This window comes from Sesamum indicum, linkage group LG11 (assembly GCF_026168435.1).
Source record: "Sesamum indicum cultivar Baizhima isolate 11 linkage group LG11, ASM2616843v1, whole genome shotgun sequence".
In the NCBI taxonomy this organism is placed as follows: domain Eukaryota; kingdom Viridiplantae; phylum Streptophyta; class Magnoliopsida; order Lamiales; family Pedaliaceae; genus Sesamum; species Sesamum indicum.
In genome coordinates this window covers 11,621,963-11,636,469 of record NC_142667.1, presented here as the reverse complement: position 1 = coordinate 11,636,469, position 14,507 = coordinate 11,621,963, and the positions used below count along the sequence as shown (strand labels likewise).

Genomic DNA, 14,507 nt, shown 5'->3' with positions numbered 1-14,507 from the left:
CGATTAATTGTCCTCCTCCAATCCTCATTTGAGTCATTTCAATTCCATTCCTTGTAATTATATAGCTTCCCGTTTATGATCGATCATTCTGGTTTTCGTCTTTTACACTATAGAAACAAAATTAGTTAGCACACCTACTTCCACAATTGAGAACACCGCAGCTGCTACTGCTGATCACTATTTCATCATCGCAATTTTAATTTCCACTATTTTTATTTTCTCTGAGGAAATTGTGATGATGGTGAGAACGTCGTCGTTGGGAAGCTGCAGCACCTGGTATAGCCGGTCGTTTGACTTGCCGGGGGACTCGAGTGAGCCGACCGCGGTTGGAGGTGCAATGCTGCCGATTTTTCTTAATGACTTGAGAAGACACGGTAATGGGGAGGGGAGGGAGTCGGTTGAAGTCGTCACCGTCGATCTTATGGATAATGCTGCCGCAGGATTACCCGCAAACCAGCCACTGGCAAACGGTTTTCTAGCACGGAGTACGTCAGCGGCGTCGAGGCTCCGAAGGATGTTCTCCTGGCGGTCGACGAGGAAGTCGACTTCGGACGGGGAGGATCAGCACCAGGCGGCCGTTGCAGCCGCTCGTGAGATGATGAGGATGAAGACGAAGATGATGAGGAATAAATCTAGCGCTCAGAGAGCGCTCGGCGGCCTGAGATTCATCAACAAAAGCACCGGCGGCGGATCGGACGCTAACGTGATGTGGAAACAAGTGGAGGCTAGGTTCGATGTATTGGCTAAGGACGGATTGCTCTCCAGACACGATTTCGGCGAATGCATAGGTAAAACTTTACAGATCAATCGTAAAGATACAGATTGAGTTGGATTAATTAATGGGTGGTTAATTTGAAGTGTTGGGAGAATTATAGGGATGGGAGATTCGAAGGAGTTCGCGGTGGGGGTGTTCGACGCGGTGGCAAGGAGGCGGCGGCAGAAGATAGGGGGAATAACGAAGGCGGAGCTGCATGAGTTTTGGCTCCAAATATCTGACCACAGTTTCGACGCCCGTCTCCAGATATTCTTCGACATGTGAGCATGCACTTTCATCTTTCTTTTTCTTTCTTTCTATTTTTGTTCAAGCTCCTAATATTTTATTTATAAAATTTATAAATTTTCTTAAAAAAATTATCAAATATCTTGTAATATTTTATAAAATATTCTAAAAAATTTATAAATTCAGCCAAATATCTTCTTACTCTCGTTAAATTGAACTAAGCCATAATTCAAGTCCGTACACTTGTTGTCCTTGGGATACAAATTCGATTGAATTGAGTCTATTTAGAAATTTTTTTAAAATTGACACCAATTTAGAATTGAAAAATTAAAATCATAGATAAAATTTCTATACAATTTATTACTAACAAAGAGCATATATATTTTTTATGTCTTGTACTTTTTTGACATGTCATTAGTACTTTTTTTAATATTTAATTAATTTTCATTTATTTATCCAACTTCATATTCTTCCAATGTCATTTGGTGGGGTTTTTTATGCATCCTTTTTCTCTCTTTAATATTATATCATTATCTTTTATGTTATTTTTCTTTATCATCACCTCCTTATAAATCTAATTGTAATTTACTATCTCGTGTATATTTTATTAAATAATAAAAATTTCATTTATAGTAATATTAAAGAATTGAGCAAACATGTATAATGTGCCAAAAATTACTAGTAAACATAGAATTAGTTAAGGGTAAATTATATTTTAACGCTTTTAAGGTTAAGTTTATATGTACAAATATTTTATGTTTTTCGTAAAATTACAAATACACATTCTAAGGAGGGTCCAATGTAATTTACCTAATGGGATATCACTTTAGTCCCTAAAAGGGTGTCGTGCACACTGTAATATGTAATTTTGCCAAGAGTAGCGGATATTTATATAATAAAATATGATCTCAGAAGGTATAAATGTTATTTACTTTTAGTTAAAATATAACTCATAATTAGTATTTTCTTTCTTCTTTTTAATGGATCAGTTTATAATTACAATATAAATTTCAATTATCAGTGACGGACATTACTATTACGTAGACACCAACATATTAGTTGAGATGTGAATCTATAACTTCATGGTCCTGAAATCTCAACTTAATTAAACTAATCTTCCTTAACAATTGCACAATTTTAGAAACAGTAGTTAAAAGTGAAAATATGACTGTTTATGTTTTTTTATTCTCATTGAAAATATATTAATTTGACACTATATTTCAAATCTCAGAATTTTGAAAATTAAAATTTAAACAAACTGAGTTCCTTTCATGGATTGCTTAAAATTAAGAATCAATCTTTTATCAAATAATTGAGTTGCTGATATATGCAGGGTGGACAGCAATGGCGACGGAAAAATCACGAGAGATGAAGTGCAAGAGGTAAAGAAATACTAGGTGAAGTTCTCAAAGCAAAACTAACTTTGGGAAAAATTTAAATAAAAAATAAAGTCGGGTTATCCGATCCCATTCAAATTGAAAAATCAGTATTTCTTTAATTTCGGAATAAATTACAATAGATTTTTTAAAAATTTATTATAATCATAATTATGGTCTCATTGTTTTAAAAATTACAAATATGGATATTTATAATTTTTCAAATAACGAGAAAATATTTATAATTATGTCAAATTTCAAAAGTGTGCTGTAATTTACCCTCAATTTTTATGGGATTTAGGGCAATTTTGGAATATTGGTGTCTCGAACTCATCTTCCTATGGAAAAAAAGAAAGAGAAAAGAAAAAAACTCATCTCGGTTATGTTTCACTTGAAAGTTGCTGATCTAGTTGGCGTTTTTGGCTGCTTAAACAGCTAATAATGCTGAGTGCATCGGCGAATAGGTTGTCCCACTTGCAAGAGCGTGCGGAGGAATACGCCTCCTTAATCATGGAAGAACTTGACCCACATCATCTTCACTACATTGAGGTATCATAATTTCCTTGCTAATTCTTGAAATTATTTTGCCGCAACCATGCTTCCAGTAAATGATCAATAGGCATATTCACTATTTTTTTGTTATAATAACGATTGATTGTACCATTCAGTATATCAATATATTTACGAATTTTGAGCAGACAGTCATCTTAAATGTGTCACTCAAAATTAAAATAGAGTCTATCAAGTCGGGTCTGATTTTCTATTTCAAATCATGTTGTATATTCTATTCTAATTAACATATATATGCTATGCGAATAAAGATTAAGTCATATTTTATTTAGGAAAAGATTTTATATATATGTACAATGTAATAGAGGAGGTAATAAAATTTAAACTCGGATGTTTCACACCAAAATATCACTTTTCATTTTCAGTTGTGGCAGTTGGAAGCATTACTTCTTCAGAGAGACAATTACATCAACTACAGCAGAGCTCTGAGTACAAGCAGTATAGGCAGAGGCCAGAATGTAAGCACTACCTTTAACTTTAAGCCCACAAACCTGGTGGAGAATTGGCAAAGAACCTGGATTCCACTGCTGTGGGTTATGGCCATGGCTGGACTTTTCACCTGGAAGTTCCTTCAATACAGGAAAAGGGCAGCATTTCAGGTGATGGGTTATTGCTTGACAACAGCCAAAGGAGCTGCAGAGACGCTCAAACTCAACATGGCTCTCATCCTTCTACCCGTTTGTCGCAATATACTGACATGGCTCAGGTCCACAAAAGCCAGCCTCTTCATTCCTTTAGACGACAATATCAATTTTCACAAGGTGAGACAACTGCAGATGCCGTGTTGAATGACCACTCCATCTAAATTTTTTTTAATATTTAATTTCTCTAACGGTATTACGACCTCCTCCTGACCATTATTCTTGAATGGCTACCTCTCTTCAACTGTAGGTGATTGCATGCGCTATAGCAATTGGGACCATACTCCACGCCGGAAACCATTTAACATGTGATTTTCCACGTATAATCAGATCAACACCACAAGAATTCGCTCTTGTGGCTTCTGACTTCCATGCAGTAAAGCCCACTTATAAAAACCTTCTGACTGGAGTTGTCGGCTTAACTGGGATCGCCATGGTGACATTCATGACAATTGCATACAGCCTAGCAACACAAAGCTTCAGAAAAAATGGGGTAAAGTTGCCAAAACCTTTCAACCGACTAACTGGCTTCAATGCGTTCTGGTATTCTCATCACCTATTTGGTTTAGTATACATATTGCTTCTGATCCATGGAACCTTCTTGCTCCTCGTCCACAAATGGTACCAGAAAACAGTAAGAAATATCCAAAGTTTTTATGCATTGTGCAAGTTCCCTCACAATAAAGACTCAAAAGTTAACTATCATTATGTGACAGACATGGATGTATATATCAGTTCCATTGCTTCTTTACACTGCTGAACGAAGTCTCAGAACTTGCAGGGGTGAACTCTATGCAGTTAAGATTTTGAAGGTACGTAATTGTCTGCAGCATCATACATCTCTTACTGATTCATCTAAAGCATCGCGAGCAATTTCAGTCAATATTTTGTCAAAAGACAAAACAGGTCAAGCATAATCAGATTCATACCTAATAGCATTTAAATTACTAGGCCTTAGCATCGTAGGCCGTCCACCAATTTACAAGTGTGTTATGGACTTCATAGGTTTCTGTACTTCCAGGAGGAGTCTTCAGCCTTATCATGGCAAAGCCAAATGGATTCAAATACAAAAGTGGACAATATGTTTTCCTACAATGTCCAACCATCTCTCCATTTGAATGGTAAGACATATTATTAAAAAAGAAAGCGATAAATACTTCAACCAATTAATACTCGAAACGGGTATTTTCCAGGCATCCATTTTCACTGACTTCAGCACCGGGAGACGACTACCTCAGCGTTCACATCCGTACAGTAGGCGACTGGACGCAAGAACTTAAGCAAGTATTTACTGAAGATAATAGCTCAGCATGTGTTATTGGGCGAGCTAAGTTTGGAGCACTAGGAAATGTTCTCCAAGCAGGGTACTTAAATCAACAAATTTTACACTCTGACTAATACTTGTTTTCATATGATCCTATGGGATTAAGTCTGACAAGAACACTTCACCGGTGCAGTCAGCCTAAACTGCTAGTTGATGGACCCTATGGAGCTCCAGCACAAGACTATCGAAACTATGATGTGTTACTTCTGGTAGGACTTGGTATTGGAGCTACTCCATTCATAAGCATCCTCAAGGATCTCTTGAACAATACAAGACAAGACGACCAATTAGTCGCATACATGGTTGGGTTATTGGTTGCTTAATTACCTTTACTTGCAGCAAAATATTCAGTCCAAGTTTTCCGTTTAACTGCTAATATTGGTGGTTCAGGACTCAAATACAGAAACCAGTAGATCAGATGACAGTTCAAATAGTTTTACCTCTTCATCATCAACTGGAAAGAAGAAATCAGCACGGACAAGGAATGCACACTTCTACTGGGTTACAAGAGAACCTGCATCGTTCGAGTGGTTTAAAGGAGTGATGAATGAAGTGGCAGAGATGGATTGTAAGGTATTGCTAATCCCTCTTAAACAGCACAATTTTTTCAGTATAATAGTCAACCTTTACTGATTCAAAAGTATGGACTTTGTCTATGTTAACAGGGTCAAATTGAGATGCACAATTACCTGACCAGTGTTTATGAAGAGAGTGATGCAAGATCAACTCTCATCACCATAGTCCAAGCTCTAAACCATGCTAAACATGGAGTCGATATTCTATCTGGCACTCGAGTATGCTCTCTGTCCAAATTCTAACTCCGATGATTTCTCTTCACCAGATTCAAGTGATGACATTTTGATTTTCAGGTAAGGACACACTTTGCAAGGCCAAATTGGAGAGATGTGTTCAACAAGGTGGCTGCAAAGCATCCATGTTCCACAGTAGGTAAAACTTTTCCCAGCCTAATTCACCCATCACAAACCAGCAATTCAGCCAATGCCATTTGGTTTTTGTTGACATGAATAGCACATGAAACATGCAGGAGTTTTCTATTGTGGGACGCCCGTCTTAGCAAAGGAGCTAAGGAAACTATCGCAAGAATCGAGTTCCCAAACATCAACGAGGTTCGAATTCCACAAGGAGTACTTCTGATGAACGAAATCAGAACCTAATCAGTCAAGCGGAATTGTCATTGTTCATGTGTAAGACGATACGTCAATTTAGTAAATGTAAATGCAGATATCATGCAGCTAGCTGCACGATACTCATACTACAAAATGGAGATTTCAAAAAGAGAGCAAGATTAGAATTAGGCAGATGGGATGTGGAAAGAGAGAATGCTGCTCAATTTTGCTTTATGTCATTCAATATTAGATCACTCCTTTAAACCATGAGTAGATGGGATTTGAGTAGATGAAGACCGTACTATTGGAATTACTCCTAAATAGAAAATTATATTCCATGCATTCATGGTTGGTGAGGGGTAAAAATGATTTTAGATCCTTCACATTATAGTATGAATAACCCCTTACTATCATTGTGAAAGGGGAGAATTTTGGTAGAGCAATCGAAGAGAAAAGACTAACTGAAGAGAACTTCTAGCTTGTGCAAGAGAATGTGGTGTTTAGATCTAAAGTTACATATTTTTTTCCCATCACAAATACAAAAGATTATTTTGAAAGAGTCCCAGTAATATCTTTTAAGAAATTCATTTTTTTTTCCAAGATTTAATCTCTCAGCTATAACATATTTTTTCAAATATAACTTTATATTATGTCTTCACCAAAATTATTAACATGAAGATAATTCAAACTAGTTGTATGTAACACATTCGATGCATGTCCACAAAAAATTTAAAATATTAAGTATTATTTATTATTTTTTTTTATTGTAGAAAAAATGATGATATGAAAATGATTATGATAAAAAAAATATTTTTAAAGAGAATATTTGGAGTAGGAGAAAGAGAAAAAAATATTAACTAAAAATTAATAACTATTTTAAAAAATAAATTTTTCTAGTTATAGATAGTGGAGAAAAAATATATGAACACTAAACATTAAAATATGTTCATGATTAAAAAATTAATAAACACTAAACATTAAAATATATGAAATTGAAATTTGAACCACCATTGATTATATTTGCTCTTGCAAAGAAATCTTGATACAATGAATGATACAAAAGCAAAAGAAAACCACAGATTACGTTGGTGAAATCTTGTGGTGAATCCCTACCGTCCTAATCAAATGTTCGGTCAGCAATTATCCACATAAGTCATGAAATCCCCTTCTCTTCCCCCTCAAACCTCCTCGTCCACCATATGCTTCTTGTCTTCCTTATCTTTTGACAACCGAAAGTTCTTGAAATCCCAAGTAAAAGAAATAACAAACTCCGTTGAAGGAAGAAGAGAAGCAGCTTTGTTGCATTCTCTTTAGCTACAAATGGCTTCAATTTCTCTCCACTCAAATCACACTCTTCCTTCCTTACTGCATGCTCAAACCCCAAAACCCACATTCCCTCAGAATCTTTCACTGCTCGCAAAGTCTTCCCAATCTCAATTTCATGGCGTCAAGCTCTCCAATTCATCCCATCTCGCAATCCCTTCTTCTGTTTCTGTGAGAAGTTCCATTGTTGCCAAGGTACATTTGCCAAGATTGCTTTTTGTTTTTTATTTTTTGATGTAATGGGTTTTGGCAGCTCAAGAAATTGGTGGGACGCTTTGAAATTTCAGAATTAAACACTCGATTAGCATAATGTGTCACCCTGTTCTTGAATAATGTGTGGATTCTTTTATATTGGTGCTAGTAAAATTGTTCTGCAATACACGTTTTAGGTGATGATGATTCTTGATTCACTGTTTTGGTTGTTTCTGGGATTTTTAAAGGTAACAGAAGGGACTGTGCCACCAGCATTTACATTGAAAGATCAAAATGGGAGGCCTGTGAACCTTTCTAAATTCAAAGGCAAGCCTGTGGTGGTTTATTTCTACCCTGCTGATGAGACCCCTGGTTGCACCAAACAGGTATACTTTTTCCCTGATGTGATTCCTAGTTTCTGGTATGACTAATTTGGAATGTGAAAATTTATTCAAAAAACCAATTTCTTAAGTTTTGATTCATTGATATGTCAAACGAGTTCATTTTCTTTAAGTTTTCTATCTGTCTTTTCTTGTTTAGATTTGTTTTAGATAATAACGAACTACCATAAATTTTGTTTTCAATATAAAAATGAAATGTGATTGAAGCCCAGCTCATGTGAAAGCTTAGTAGAGATGAAAGAAACTTATAGTTACTATCTCATGTACAGTGGTCATCTTTTTTCTAAAACCTAGCATGTGAAGAATTATCATGAACGTTTGCAGTTTGAGTTGTATCTAGGACCTTGGCTTGGTTTAACTCTACTACCAGCTAAATGACTATATAACCTAAAAGCTTTGTTTGTTAGAGAGGAGAAAGACATCTAATACGGAGTGTCTTTGGAACTTATTATTGTTAGGAAATTGCACTATGTATTATGAATGCATGCAGAAACAAAAAGGAAAAAAAACACTGGAATACACAAATTTTAAGTGGTTTCGAGAAAGCTTCTATTCCACGGTAGTTCAGTTATCTTTTACTAGGATAGAACTTTTATGTAATTACAATAGATGTCTACCATCAACTACTTACCGAGGACGCTTGTAAAAATTGTGGAATTACAACTTTGGCGCATAATGTGAATTCTAATCTAGAAATCTGAGGAGTGCTTTACTTAGAAATACATTGTAGACAGTAAAAAAATCTCTTTTTTTTGAGCTAATGAAGACTAATGCTACGTGCATGTTAAGTGGAAAATCCATCTTCATCTTAGATTGGGCAATGGCAACATCAACCTCTGAATCAAATTATATGGCTTGTAGGACAGAGAACATTTGATTTACCTAGTATTTCTAATGACATGGCTGACAAACAAGAAGCTTTAGGGGGACTGTCTTGACATTTGCCTTTATGTAATCAAGTGACATGCAGCATTGAGACAAGCATGATCAAATTGAATTTTTCTGAAAAATACTATGTGCTCCTTAATGTTTCACAATGTTTACAGGCATGTGCCTTCAGGGACTCTTATGAAAAATTCAAGAAAGCAGGAGCTGAGGTTATCGGCATCAGTGGGGACGGTACGGAATCCCACAAGGTACTGGAGATTTACTTTGTTACCTTTGAAGTTCTGTTTCTCTAGTTTGGAACACCTGTCTTTTTGCTTGTTCTCAATATTTGTTCACCTTTGGACTAGAAACTAACGTCTGTTGAATTTTTACAGCACCAAAAATCAGCCTTAATGATTTTGGTTTTATTTGTGATAATATCTGGCTAAATTGTTACTGAAACAATATCATAAACTGAAATCTTGAAATTCTAGAAAATTAAAGTTGGTAAAATCAGTCATAAAAGTTCAATTGGTTGTAATCAATATGCTTAACCATCTTCCTTATCTGGCTGCTTGCTAATTAGTTGTGTGACATGTTTGGTAAATTGTGCAAATTGTGCATTGGTTTCTTATCATACTTAGTTAAATTATGGTTCTTTCACACGAATCTGACATTGGTCAGTGCTTTACAGTTTACATTTTATATTCAAATGAGTGCTTCTTTTTCTGCAAATGGTCATCTAATTTACTTAATCATTAAAATCATGTTTCACTTTCTGTGCCTGTGAATTTATCTCGATTTTGTCGATTAGGTCTAGCTTAAAGATTAATACTCAACTTAACTCTGGATCATTCGTTTCTACTCTACCAGCTCCTCTCAATTTCCAACTCGGAAGAAAAAATAAAAAAGCATTTCAATTTATTATAACATGTTTGATGCATACAAAAACTTGTGAAATTGACTGGAAGAGCTTCTATTTATGTAGGCCTTTGCTCAAAAGTATAAACTTCCATTTACGCTGCTTAGTGATGAGGGTAACAAGGTTAGAAAAGAGTGGGGCGTCCCATCAGACCTATTTGGTGCATTACCCGGAAGGCAGACTTATGTTCTCGACAAGAATGGCGTTTGTCGACTTGTATACAACAATCAGTTCCAACCCGAAAAGCATATCGATGAAACCTTGAAGTTTCTCAAGAGTGTTTGAAAGCGACCTGTATCTAACTTCCACATTTGCTTTTTATCCCCATACCGTGGAATTTATACTTCCAAGTGAATATGTTTCATAGAGAATATGCTCTAGCACCATTACAGTTGTTAGCTAAGGATTAAACTTCCATTTCAGAGATCATGAAAACGGGATGGATGGCTTTCGCTGTACGTAGTTGCTTAAATATTTTTCTGATATGCAAGTGTTAATTATTAGCCTTATACCCTTTCTAATTTTAGTTCTGTCTTGTGGAAGTCTGCCTCGGATGCTTCCTGCTGCAGGTGTTCATCAGACAACATCGAACTATAGGAATATTTTATTTCATTCAAACAAGTTTACATATTATCTGACCACTCCATGTTGGTGTATATGGACTGCACTATTACTTATTTCATGATGAAAGGAATAAATCAAACAAAAAATATAGTTAGAATATAGGCAAAAAGCTGGTATAGTTGCCAGGATAATGGCTTATTTTTCCTCTTCATAGTCTTGGCTATTGTATGGGCTAAAAGCTTCAGCAATCCAGCTCTTCTTCCTCCATGAACTCCACCCCATCTCCTTACATATCTCATCACTGTGGTTGATGCTGAAAGTCGAAATACAGCTTCTTTTGTAAAATCTGGTCGTCCGCCTCATGATCTCCATCTCCTTCATTGTTTGCTCAAGCATTTTATCCACACTTGGGAGCCTGAATTGATTGTCTACCAGTCGGGACAACCATTTGCAACGTATCTCGGCTGTGTGAAGATTGGAAACACTCTCGATGTAACCAACAAACGCCATGTTAGGAATCAGCGGATTGATTGTTCCCCTGCCATATAACAATCAGAACTACTCATTCACTACCAAAACTTGCCATCTAAACCTTTTACACTGCAAAAAATACCTGTATAAGGGCATCATGCCAGAAGGGAATTCAAGCAGACTGCGAAAGGGGTCTGGAATTATAGCTTTCAGCTTCTGTTTGCCGTCAAAACCAGTTGCAAGAACCACAACATCAGCATCCAATCTGCTTCCATCTTCAAACTGAACTCCTCCTTCCCAAAACCACCACTTTGAAGTTGATCTTTTGATGGCAATCTTTCCCTTGTCAGCCTCAGAGAAGAAGTTTTCAGGCAAGATTGCCATTTGACACGAGGCATAGTCTTCCTCAAAAGGGTGGTCAGGTTTCAGACCATACTTCTCCAATGGAAGCTTCCAAGTTAAATAGGATTCAATAATCTTTGACACCGCGCTTCTCTGGACATTATAACCAAAACTACTGATGAGCAAGAAACACTTGACACATTAAACTCTTACATTAAAAGATGTATATTTCTAGGTGTAAATTAGTTACCATTGGAGAGAGCATGTGGCACAGGAGGGTTCGGAGAAAGCCCTGATTTGGTCGTTCGTGTAGGTACTGGGAAGCCCTGGTGGAATAGAACATGTAAAACGGCAAACCCCAGACCGAGTAATGTGGGACAGTCCAGTGTAAGGTCCTTACAACCATAGTGCAGGCTTCGCCCTCCGGTCCTATGAGTCATAAATAACATGACAAGTACAATTGTTTCAGCATGCAGTGATCAAACTATGAAAATTAACGTTTAAGAAAGTTGTTCAAAGTCAATTTCAACTAAAAAATCAGTCTGAATCTTCTATTGAAATTTTTATGTCAAGGCATTCATATGTAGCACCCGGTTTAGTTGATCATGTTGCAAGAAAATTCAGTGTGCTAGTCCATGCATGCAAGAGTGAATTGATAATCTTCTCAAATCAACTCTCTCTCTCTCTCTTTCTCTCTCTACACACACACACACACTCACACTCACATATATGCTATAGAGAGTGCACTTGCATTTAATTAATGATAATGTGACACAAATCAAAAATTAATTGTTAAGATATCATCAGCAACTGAATTAAAATAGAATGGGAAAAACATCACGCATTTTCATGTGAAATGTCAAACCAACCAAAAAAGGAAAAAAACACAATCAAATATCAGAAAGAGCAGTGGTTGATCAATACACTTGACCAGAAATGGAAAAGCTGACTGATCTGTCAACCACGCTATCAAGAACACAAGCACGCATGCAGGGTTTAAGGCTAAAAAGTTTTAAATTCTTAGAATTCTTGTCTTTTTATTACACAATTGACTTTGAAGTCATACAATACCAAGTCCAAAGTTTATGTTCACATCTTCTTAAAAAATTCATGCATCAACCAACACACACTGACACACAGATATGGAAGTTTCTGCTCATGTTTCGATCGATTGATAGCTATATATAATTGATATTAATGTAATATTATATATATAAATATATATATTACCTTGGTTTGCTTCTGCACATTCAACTGCCAAATCAATAGCAGATTTCTTGTAGCCAAATATGACAACCTTCTTGCCCTTAAGCAACTGAGTTGACTCCTCCTCGTTGAGTTTGCAGTAGTCAATGGTGTGCACAACCTTTCCTTTAAATATTTCAGGCCCTTTGTTTTGTGGGAATTTGGGTATTGCCGGAATGTCGCCGTATTTTCCAGTGCATATCACCACAAACTCGAACGCGTACCACTTCAACACAAAATTATGTATATACAGAAATATTGTCAGCATAATTAATAATTATAATGCATAAAAATTTACACTAATTATTCGTAATTTGATCTCGTAAACTCACTACAGCCCATAAAAATTTGAAGATTAACTGTGTAAAATCTTGATAATTAATATTGTCTGATGTTGTATTAATTGACCATCTTAAAATAATATAACAAAGAATTTTACATGCATGCATTTCCTTTAATTACACATATATATATATCCACCACTCTTATAGATTTTTATCAATTTACGTACATCTTGTATTGCAAAATTAGTATTTTGCATTTCATATATATTTACGTATATGTCCAAAACCCAAGTTGTATAGTTGGGACCAGATTTATGTTTGACGTCTATATATGTTAGGTGCAATATGATCAAATGCATGCTATATTATAAACTCATGTTATCCGTTCCATGATCGCCAAAACCTGAAACTTTCAAAGAAACTGAAAATAAACAATACATGAAAATTACTGAGGAAGAACCTGTATGGTTTCGGATTGGGTGGTCTGAACTCCGACTTCCCAGACAGGCCGGTCAGGGAGCAAGCTCCCATATTCAGCACGGGCCGCGCTTTCAGAATCGCCAATGTAACGAATTTCGACCACTTTAGAATTGAACTTGACAAACTTGAGGACATCAAAATAGGTAGCATAAGAGTACAAATAATCCAGTATTTCTTGGTAAGAAGGGAAACTAGTGTTGTCCCTCTGAGTCCACGGAAAATCCGAGAACTCATAGTCACATCGAGGGGTCTGCAGTTTGGTAGACCTGTAAGAACAGTGCTTCCAAACCCCTCCAATGGAGTCAGTGGCCTCAAACACCACCGGCTCGAATTTCGACAGCTGCTTCGCTGCCGCTATGCCGCTAATGCCGCCACCGATTATGCCAATTTTCTTGGACTGAACAGCCATTATAATTCCTCAAAATTTCTGTGTGTAAGAAAAAACTATGTATGTGATGAATGAGGGTTTTGTTGATGGATTTTGAGCGTGGAGGGTTTGATGTATTTATAGGCAAAAAAATTGTGAAGTTGCATGGGAAATTAGAAGGGGGGATGGGGCCATGTTAGTTCCACGTGAAATGGACTATGATGGCAGCGGGAAAAGAATGGAATTCGTCTGAAGAAATTTTAGGTAACCTTTTTTTCCTTGATTTTTTTTTGGGATGCAGGTTGGACTATTTTAGATATATGCATAATTCTATGAATTATTGGTGACCATGTTCCCTGTTTTTAGTTACCTATATATTTATATTCACTCATTTCTTAGGAAATTGATTATACGTTTGCACATTAATTTTATGGAATTAGTTATAAGTGTGAACGAAGACTTTGTTTCATCTTAATTTCTATATATATATAATGATAGTTTTATATATATAGAATAAAATAGTTTGGATAACTATATATATATATATATTGATAGTTCTATGTAAATGTAAAATATAAGAAATTCGGATTGTTAAAGCAATGGAAGAAATATAACTTTTAATTATGACTATTTATTGTGATCATAAATATAAAATTATATGGTGGATACAAATTAACCACAATTGTGTATAGTCATATATACTTTATGTGAGTGAAACTAAAATATTCGCTACAACTAAGAACTGTAGTAAATATTTATACCATAACTAATGTTAAGTGATCGTGGTCGAAATTTAAGTTTTTATATTGATTTTATCTTATAATAATAAATAGTATTGGTTTATAATAATTTTTAAATTGTAGTTAATTATTTATAATATAGAAAATAAATAAAAAAATTTGTAGTGAGGGTGGTGGTTGAAATTTTGTTCATTTATAGTAAGCTTCATATGCGGATTAGATTTTCTATTTTCAGATTATATTGTACTTTCTAATTTAATATATATATATA

At 35.5% G+C, this 14,507-nt stretch overlaps 3 protein-coding genes across 5 annotated transcripts; 2 read left to right on the top strand and 1 right to left on the bottom strand.

The window, feature by feature from the left end:
* The first annotated feature begins 40 nt into the window (after positions 1-40).
* LOC105173719 (respiratory burst oxidase homolog protein E-like) lies at positions 41-6,380 on the top strand. Of its 3 annotated transcripts, none has more exons than XM_020698113.2 (14): positions 41-788; positions 876-1,035; positions 2,334-2,382; positions 2,812-2,925; positions 3,312-3,707; positions 3,838-4,221; positions 4,304-4,399; positions 4,593-4,708; positions 4,781-4,951; positions 5,045-5,213; positions 5,302-5,484; positions 5,577-5,705; positions 5,781-5,855; positions 5,957-6,380. In XM_020698113.2, the coding sequence occupies exons 1-14, from the start codon at positions 236-238 to the stop codon at positions 5,984-5,986; spliced, it is 2,625 nt and encodes an 874-aa protein (XP_020553772.1). In that variant the 5' UTR covers positions 41-235; the 3' UTR covers positions 5,987-6,380. The 3 variants fall into 3 exon arrangements, with proteins under 3 accessions (XP_020553772.1, XP_011093882.1, XP_088731973.1); XM_011095580.3 differs by having other exon boundaries at positions 5,781-5,859; XM_088875847.1 differs by having other exon boundaries at positions 42-788; positions 3,838-4,080; positions 5,781-5,859.
* An 814-nt stretch (positions 6,381-7,194) lies between these two features.
* Positions 7,195-10,252, top strand: PRXQ (Thioredoxin superfamily protein). The gene is made up of 4 exons (XM_011095579.3): positions 7,195-7,556; positions 7,802-7,939; positions 9,001-9,090; positions 9,810-10,252. Exons 1-4 carry the CDS (start codon positions 7,359-7,361, stop codon positions 10,026-10,028), a joined length of 645 nt encoding a protein of 214 aa, XP_011093881.1. The 5' UTR covers positions 7,195-7,358; the 3' UTR covers positions 10,029-10,252.
* Positions 10,253-10,335: 83 nt separating this feature from the next.
* LOC105173835 (putative flavin-containing monooxygenase 1) lies at positions 10,336-13,587 on the bottom strand. Its single transcript, XM_011095715.3, has 5 exons — positions 13,110-13,587; positions 12,351-12,591; positions 11,371-11,549; positions 10,921-11,273; positions 10,336-10,845 (listed from the first exon to the last, which is right to left on the bottom strand). Exons 1-5 carry the CDS (start codon positions 13,536-13,538, stop codon positions 10,503-10,505), a joined length of 1,545 nt encoding a protein of 514 aa, XP_011094017.1. The 5' UTR covers positions 13,539-13,587; the 3' UTR covers positions 10,336-10,502.
* Between the last annotated feature and the right edge of the window lie 920 nt (positions 13,588-14,507).

Excerpts from the sequence above, each read along its gene's own strand:
- PRXQ (XM_011095579.3), top strand. The coding sequence starts at position 7,359 with ATGGCTTCAATTTCTCTCCACTCAAATCACACTCTTCCTTCCTTACTG. Across the intron at positions 7,940-9,000 it reads CCCCTGGTTGCACCAAACAG|GCATGTGCCTTCAGGGACTC; the intron begins GTATACTTTTTC and ends CAATGTTTACAG. Across the intron at positions 9,091-9,809 it reads ACGGTACGGAATCCCACAAG|GCCTTTGCTCAAAAGTATAA; the intron begins GTACTGGAGATT and ends CTATTTATGTAG.
- LOC105173835 (XM_011095715.3), bottom strand. The coding sequence starts at position 13,538 with ATGGCTGTTCAGTCCAAGAAAATTGGCATAATCGGTGGCGGCATTAGC. Across the intron at positions 11,550-12,350 it reads ATGTGCAGAAGCAAACCAAG|GACCGGAGGGCGAAGCCTGC; the intron begins GTAATATATATA and ends TATGACTCATAG. Across the intron at positions 11,274-11,370 it reads GCCACATGCTCTCTCCAATG|AGAAGCGCGGTGTCAAAGAT; the intron begins GTAACTAATTTA and ends TATAATGTCCAG.
- LOC105173719 (XM_011095580.3), top strand. The coding sequence starts at position 236 with ATGATGGTGAGAACGTCGTCGTTGGGAAGCTGCAGCACCTGGTATAGC. Across the intron at positions 2,926-3,311 it reads ATCATCTTCACTACATTGAG|TTGTGGCAGTTGGAAGCATT; the intron begins GTATCATAATTT and ends TTTCATTTTCAG. Across the intron at positions 5,485-5,576 it reads TGGCAGAGATGGATTGTAAG|GGTCAAATTGAGATGCACAA; the intron begins GTATTGCTAATC and ends CTATGTTAACAG.